General features: G+C 35.1%; 1 protein-coding gene across 1 annotated transcript; it reads left to right on the top strand.

Annotated features, from left to right (window-relative positions):
* Positions 1–3927: 3927 nt before the first annotated feature.
* Positions 3928–5148, top strand: LOC131875319 (uncharacterized). Its single transcript, XM_059219405.1, has 2 exons — positions 3928–4669; positions 4973–5148. Exons 1-2 carry the CDS (start codon positions 3928–3930, stop codon positions 5146–5148), a joined length of 918 nt encoding a protein of 305 aa, XP_059075388.1.
* Positions 5149–8020: the final 2872 nt, after the last annotated feature.

The raw sequence follows: 8020 nt of genomic DNA, 5'->3' as shown, positions 1-8020 counted from the left end.
TTAAGAAGCATCTACTTGTGTAAGTTCTAATACAATAATCTCACACAAGATTCACACAATAGAATACAAACACATATGATATAACTGGAATAATGGTTTCATTGATTCATAGTCTAATATACATCAATTATCTTTGTTGCATGGGCCTATAATTAAAATAAGACCTCAATCTCAAATTGCAATGAAATATTAGCATAAACTATATGCAACTTATCTAAACAATTAATGATATCAGATTTCCACAACCCATAAATTTGATCAATAGTGTTTTTAGATTAGATTGTGTGTTTGCATCAACATTTCAGATCACACTGCGTGATCCATCATTGAGATAGTCAAGAGCTACGAGAGTTAGTCTTTGTATCTAAACAATGTATTTGAATTGATATGCAATATATGACGCTCCTTGATAATTTGAACTCTTGATCTACTATTGAAATCTTATGCTATTTAATGATAGATCCTTCTAGCTCTACAAAAATTAACATTTAATGCGAAATGAATGATATTTTATAGCAAGCAAGGAGTAAATATCTTGCATTGACCATAAGTATGATATATTGCCCATGCATTTGTAATATGTGCATGCTTGAATTCAAAATAAAACTAAAATTTAAAAAGATATTTAATTTTTTTATTCTAAATATATGTAAAGCTCATATTAAACAAGTAGTGGATTTTCTCAAGGTCTTTGATGGATTTCTAGATGCCCAACAATTATGAAAGCTCTTTGACATCAATGACAATTATCTGATTCAAACACTTAGTAATTGATCAAAGATGAAAACATGAATGACCAAGATTGACTTAGTAAAAAATATTTAATGTAGAGTTAACTAGTTTGGTTGCTTAGTTAATTAAATTGATCGATTGGTTAACTAACCCAACTAATGAGTTAACTAGCTTGATTGATTATTCAACTAACTTGTTTGTTTAGTCAACTAATTGATTTATAGTTAACTTTATTGATTATTTAGTTAACTAATTTAATTGATGAGTGGAAAGGGGAACTAACTAAATTGACTTGAGTCAAATGTGGGTTAATTCATTAGTTAATTGACTTTGACTGATAAATGATATGTGGGTGTGGATAGCTATGATTATGTTTTCATTTTAATTGGATGTATGTGTACATGGTTAGTTAGGAGCTAATTAATCAATTAATAATATTTAATCAATTAATTAGACATGGGGTGATAAAGTGGTAATGCTAATTATTAATTATATAGTGTATTCAATTCATTGATATTGCAAATTAACTTGATGAAGTTGATAATTCAAGAAGATGATTAGTTCATGAGATGACTATAAGATAACTAGAATAAGATGATTGTGATACAATTAAGGTGGCAAAATCTAGATGTCTATATATTTTTTTAAAGGGTGTAATCTAAAAGAATTAGTGGTTTTGCATAGAAAATAGAAGTGAAGGAATGAACATAAGTGGATGTCCTGAGTGGCATGATGGTTAGATAGATACTACCTCAAGAGTGCATGTGGGGATGAAAGAGATGTTGACATTGAGGTTGTCATTGTTGTCAACATTTGGGAAGATGCAGTGGAGAGAGTTGCAGAGATCAGAATGATGAAGATGGTGTTGTGCAACATCATATAACGCGACATGTTATATAATGTGCCATGTTAGTACATTGAGGTTCAGAAGGCAAGCTTGGAATGTGCTATTGGGACATAAATTTGGATGAAGAAGACAAAGGTCAGTGAAATGGTTGAGGTATTGTGCAATTTGGTTCAAATAAGAAAAAGTATTGCTGCAATTGTATAACATGAAGGTTATCGCATTCTATGAAACTGTAGATTGAGGTTCAGAAGGCAAGCTTGGAATGTGCTATTGGGACATAAATTTGGATGAAGAAGACAAAGGTCAGTGAAATGGTTGAGGTATTGTGCAATTTGGTTCAAATAAGAAAAAGTATTGTTGCAATTGTATAACATGAAGGTTATCGCATTCTATGAAACTGTAGTAGGTGACTGGAGTTGTCAATAACACAACATGTTAATCGTGTTGATCTTGTGACATAAGATATCAATAACATAAAGGTTATCGCTATTGAAGAGTGCTGAAGAGGAATCACATAACACATTGGTTATGCAAGTTATCGCACCATGTTATTGGTTGTTGCTATCTTGTCAAGGTTTTACCCCACAACAGTTACCGACTCCAGTTTCATGCCATGCGGGATAGTGGAAGTCATGGTTTGTCAAAATAAAATGTTACCCCAGACAACCTTTAGAGTGTTAAGTTTTCTCATGCATGATAAGAAGATATGTAGTAAAAAGGTGAAATGTTTACCTCGCACAGTCGAGTGGGAGTTGAATGGACGATGTGGGATAACGAGATGTCAAATTGACAAAGGCATTCTTACCCCACACGGATCCAAAGCATGAGCAATATGTGGTGCGGGAGAACTTTAACCCTTGTAAAGTCTTATCCCACATGGTTGATGGTAGCTCAAAAAGATCAAAAGCAAAGCTTTTGCAATTGTAGCACGGGCTAAGAGTGAACAAAATCTTTTGAAGAGGCTTACCCTGCTTGGGTAAGATGAGCTTGCAAACTATGATGTGTGCTAACAAGAGAGAACAAAGTCTCTTGTAAATTCTTATCTTGCACAAGTCCAACACTTCTTCAAGTGTTATGCGGGATAATGAAAGTGAATGGAGTTACTTGAAGTTGTTTACCTCGCACGGGTAAGTTCGACTGAGAATTGATAATGCAGGATAATAATGATAGTAACTTGATAGGCACAGTGTCCACATAGACGATAGTTGGACGTTGACCAAAGCTGGTTGAGTGATTTTGACACCATATTTGCAAAGTTGATAGACTCATTAATCTACATGGAAGTCAACCAAGTTTGATCAGATAATAAAAGTCATATAACACACAATGTTATGCAATCTATGACAAATGCTAGTTTAGCACACCACCACCATGGCATATTTTGACCAAGTCTTTGTGGTCATATCTAGGAGATTGAAGATGCGGATTTAAAATCTTTGAAGATCAAAGGTTGGCACAATTTCATGTGTCTGGGAAATCATTTTGTCAATCGAAGAAGATGTGAACCAATTGAATGGATGATCTATGTGTAAACTAGGAAATTGAATGGATCGTGTTGCATGACAACAATGCAACCGTCTGTGACTGTCTATGATTGACTGACCTTATGGATGTGAATGCAGGTCCTATAAAGATGCAGGTTGTCATCTGACTAAGCTAATGAATACGTTGAAGTCACATTTGTGAGATAATATAGCAGAGTTGTGCTAGATCAAGGAGTTGTCAGAGATGAAAAAATTAATGTTCTAGAAAAGAGAGAGTTTTAGAGCCGTGATAGTCTAAGTGTAGAAGCAGAGAGGAAGTCAAAGAAATAGTTGTAGAAAATGAGATCAAAGATCAGAGTGTAGAGGATTGAGTAGAAGATAATTAGTGTGGTACAATACATCAATTGTAAATAGGTGCATAAATAGTATCTTGTTATTTACACTTTGTAATCATCTGAGTGGGTGCTCAGATCAGGGGTTGGTGCTCCTTTGAGTTGGTTCTCATAAAATGTAGGAGTTGGTGCCCTAAATATTGTAATAAGATTTATTGTCAGGCTGGATTGGAACAATAGACTCCAACAACTATTCTCACTGAGGTTTTCCCATATTGAGTTTTCCTCGTAAATACTTGTGTTATGTGTTTGCTCTGTGTGTGCGTCCTAATGGGTTGAATATCTATGCTCATAGTTTTTATGATTAATATTATTAAAGCTTAGGTCATTTAGAAAGTCAAAGTTTTTTATTACCACTGATTAAGCCCCCCGCTCTCAGTGATCACTTGTGCTCTTCAATTGGTATCAGAGCACTAGGTTCCTTGTTAGAAAAGATTTTTCCAGCTTGGGTAGATCCTATCTTATGAACAAAATGGATAGGAATGAATACACCTGTAAAGCACCTATGTTTGATGGCACTAACTATGCCTTTTGGAGCAAAAGAATGGAAACTTACTTATCCTCTTTAGGCTTTGATGTCTGGATGTCAGTGAAGAATGGTTATACTGTTCCTCAGGTTCCTCCTACCAACCTTGATGTTAAAAGGGAACATGAGAACAATGCCAAAGCTAAGAATACCATCTTAAGTGATATGTCTGATACAGAGTTTGTCAAAGTCATGCAATACACATCAATAAAGGAAACATGGGATAAGCTACAAAGTATATATGAAGGAGATGCCAAAGTGAAAGAAGCCAAACTGCAAAATTTTAGAGCTCAGTTTGAAAATATGAAAATGAAGGATGAGGAGAAGATAGCTAACTATCCACAAAGAGTGGATGATATTGTAAGTGCTATAATAGGACTTGAAGAGGTATTCAAAGATGAAGTTACTATCAAGAAAGTTTTGAGATCATTAACCACAAGGTATGACACAAAGGTATCTGCTATTGAAGAAGACAAAGAATTAAAGACACTCTCATTGGATGAATTGTTTGGCTCCCTATCAACTTATGAGATGAGAACAATTAGTGGTGAATCGTCAAAGAGAGAGGTTGCATTCAACATAACCAAGAAAGGAAAAGAAGAAGATGCTCATGAAGAAGAAGACAACTTTGATGTTGCTGTAGAAATTTTTGTAAGGAAGCTCAAGAAAGGATCAGGAAAATACAAAGGTAAGATTCCTTTATAATTTGTCAATTGTGGTAGATTAGGACACTTTGCTTCAAAAGACCCATACAAAGAAAATGATGAAGATGACAAGCAAAATATGAAGGCTTTTGGCCAATATAAGATGAATAAATTCTACAAACCAAGGAGAAGGGATTTTAGAAGGAAGAATAGTCTTTACACATTTGAGGATGATGCCACAGATGAAGAAAGCATCTCTGATGAGTACTGTAGTAAAGATGAAAAATAAGTCAATCTCTTTATGGAACATGGGGAGTTGCATGTTGAACATGTTGCTGATGATGAAGAAGAGGAAGTTGAAGCTGAGGTAGATTTTGAAGGTGAACTTGTAAGTGCACTTGAAGAACTTTGGAAAGTGAGGAAAGAGTACAAAATGGTTAAGTATGCTGTTGCTAAAGAACAAGACATATTGAACAAATGTCTTGAGGAGTTTGAGAAAAAAATTTTAGATCTGAGGACATAGTTGGATGAAGCTAAGAGAATGTATGAGGTAACTAGATCAGATTTAGAGAATAAGGAGAAAGAGTATCAAACGATGGAGGAAGAAATTGTGAATCTCAGAAAAAAGAATTTGAAAAGTGCAATGATGAACTCAAGGTGAGAATCAAGTTTGAGGGAAGCACTGATGCATTGGATAAAATATTGAATAAACAAAAGAACTCCAATAACATAGAGGGTGTTGGATTTGATGTTGGTCAATGCTCTACAAGTAAGGATTCATCAAGCAAAGAAATACACTTTGTATCTTCAAGTGAAAATGATAATAGACAAATCTTCATAGTCAAGAATGCTCCAAGGAAGAAGATAAACTTAAATACTACTGCTGATAGATCAAAGACATATGCTGCTACTACAAAGAACAAACATGTTGATCTTAAAGGAAAAGCAATGGTGGATGATGAAGGCTTCACAAAGGTCAATGACACAAGGAAGAATTCAAGAAGACCGAGTTATGCGGCTTCATGGAGACCAATGAGAAATATATTGAACAATAATTGGTATGTACCTAAATTCCACGACTACTGCTATTAATGTAATACTTATGGTCATAGAATTGCTGATTGTAAACTTATGCGTAGGTCTCCATCGAGTTTTGAAAGTAGGAATCCTTTTGTTGCTCTTAGAAATGTTGATATCTATATACGGTGAAAAGTGATGATGATAAAATTTTGTAAAACCATAAAGCGCTAACCACAAAGAATCTAGGTCCTACAATGAAACATTCATCAATACCAATAGAGATACCTAAGATCATGCAAATCAACAAAATAAAGTAATATTACAATTCACATGTCAAGTAGGATTTCAATCTCCATTGTCTCCTATCTCCATTGATCTTGTTTGATATATTTTCTCTCATATTTTATGTGTGCACAAGAGCTCAACAAATAATGGATTGTGGTTGATAGCTTGATCACAACAAGACTTGATTGACACAGTCATTAGGGTTGAAAAGGAAGAGGGCATCCTCTTATATAAAGAACACTGTAGGAAATGGAGGGATAAGATTAAGAGGTGTAAAAGATAAATGGTCGGCTAGGATTAAAAGGTAGGTAGAGGAAATAATTAAATGATAAAGGGGGTAGGTAAGAGAAGAATTAAGAGATAAATGACATGTGTCATGGGTAGAAAAGGCTAATGAATTAATTAAATAACTAAGGATTTATTTAATTAATAGAGGAAGTGAGATCAATTAAATAAACAAAATATTTATTTAATTTAGGAAAAGGACAGTTTAAATAAATAAAAGTATTTATTTACATTAGAAAAGGCTTCGAAGAGGATTAATGAATTAATTAAATAAATAAGAATTTATTTAATTAATAGAAGACTTAGGATTAAATAATTAAATAAATAAAATATTTATTTAATTAGACAGGACAATTTTAGGTGTCTACATTTTGCCCCTCATTGAGACAATGCAACTTGTTGTGGTTGCTAAAGAAGATAAGATAAATTGATACAAAGTTTCCCACAATAGGAATGATATGCCCCCTTGAGAGATTGGATGAAATTGTTTGAAAAGATCACAGATAATCTCTCGATAAGAAAAAAAGGCTAGAAAAGACTGACAAGATAGGGTGACAAGGCCATGCAGGAAAAAGAGACTGACACGCGGAAGAAAATCTGACACATGAGACTAGGGATAAGTAACTTATATGATAGGGCCACAAGGAAAACATCCTCATTCACATCCACACACCTAAGAGATCAGAGTGTAGAGAGAGAGCTTAGAGCAGTTAGAGCAGCCAACAACGATGGATAGAGTTCATAGATTCGATCAAGTCTAGCGATATCAGAGACTAGATGACATGGGTGAGTCAGTAAGTACCTTGAAGCCTCTTTGTACGTTTATGCATTTATTGTTGGCATTAATGCACTTTACGATAGATTAAAAAAATCCAAAATCGGTAAAAGTGTGCATGAACGCATCTAGGTCAGTGTCAAACGCGTTTGCGTAGGATAGGTGCCTCTATGCTTGATATGGTCACATATATGTATATGTGATCATGTCTAGGTATATGTTGTGACAGGTCTATGTCTAAAAGGCATGTCTATGTCAAGGGGGTGCGTTTGTGAAAGACAAGCGTGTCTACATAGAACAACACTATGTCTGTGATGTATAGGTGTGTCTCGGACAAGAAACCATGTATAGGTTGGTTAAAACCACGTCTGCGTCTATGTCTAAGTAGGCTAGAATTGACAGTTCTATGATGAACATACACTATCGATTGGATAAGCTGCTAAGAGGATACACTCAAGCAGGGCCTCTAAATAAGATCAAGTGCAATGTGATGAACATATACACTAGGGTATAAGTAGGACTATGTGATAAACATGAGTACCACTAGGATTGAAGTAACACTATGTGATGAACATGAGTACCACTAGGATTGAAGTAGCACTATGTGATGAACATGAGTACCACTAGGATTGCCATGATTAGTTTGATTGGTTGCAGGAGTATTTGCCCTAGATTGAGTCATGGGAGAGATTCCCCGTGACACAAAGGTTACGACCAAAGTTGACCTTTGAGGAGAAGGCAGCTATCGAGGCTATGGGATTGAGATAAATGATGTACCTGCTTGAGATTCAGGTGAGCACAAGATTACTGACTGCTCTAGCTGAGAGATGGCACTTTGAGACTTGTTTGTTGCATTTGCCGATTGGTGAGATGTTAGTCACCTTAGAGGATGTTTATCGGATACCGTGGATATCGATCCATGGGGAGCTCGTGGCTTACAATAGAGAAGGAGATAGGGATGCATAGAGATGGGTCTTTGCTGATCCAAAGTTGGAGATGAGATCAGGACATGTCATCTATGAGGTTATGT

Source organism: Cryptomeria japonica, chromosome 4 (assembly GCF_030272615.1).
Source record: "Cryptomeria japonica chromosome 4, Sugi_1.0, whole genome shotgun sequence".
In the NCBI taxonomy this organism is placed as follows: Eukaryota; Viridiplantae; Streptophyta; class Pinopsida; order Cupressales; family Cupressaceae; genus Cryptomeria; species Cryptomeria japonica.
This window is presented reverse-complemented; position numbering and strand designations above follow the sequence as displayed.

Coding starts and splice junctions, on each gene's coding strand:
- LOC131875319 (XM_059219405.1), top strand. CDS start 3,928: ATGGATAGGAATGAATACACCTGTAAAGCACCTATGTTTGATGGCACT. Junction 4,670..4,972: donor AGGATCAGGAAAATACAAAG/GTAAGATTCCTT, acceptor CTGATGATGAAG/AAGAGGAAGTTGAAGCTGAG.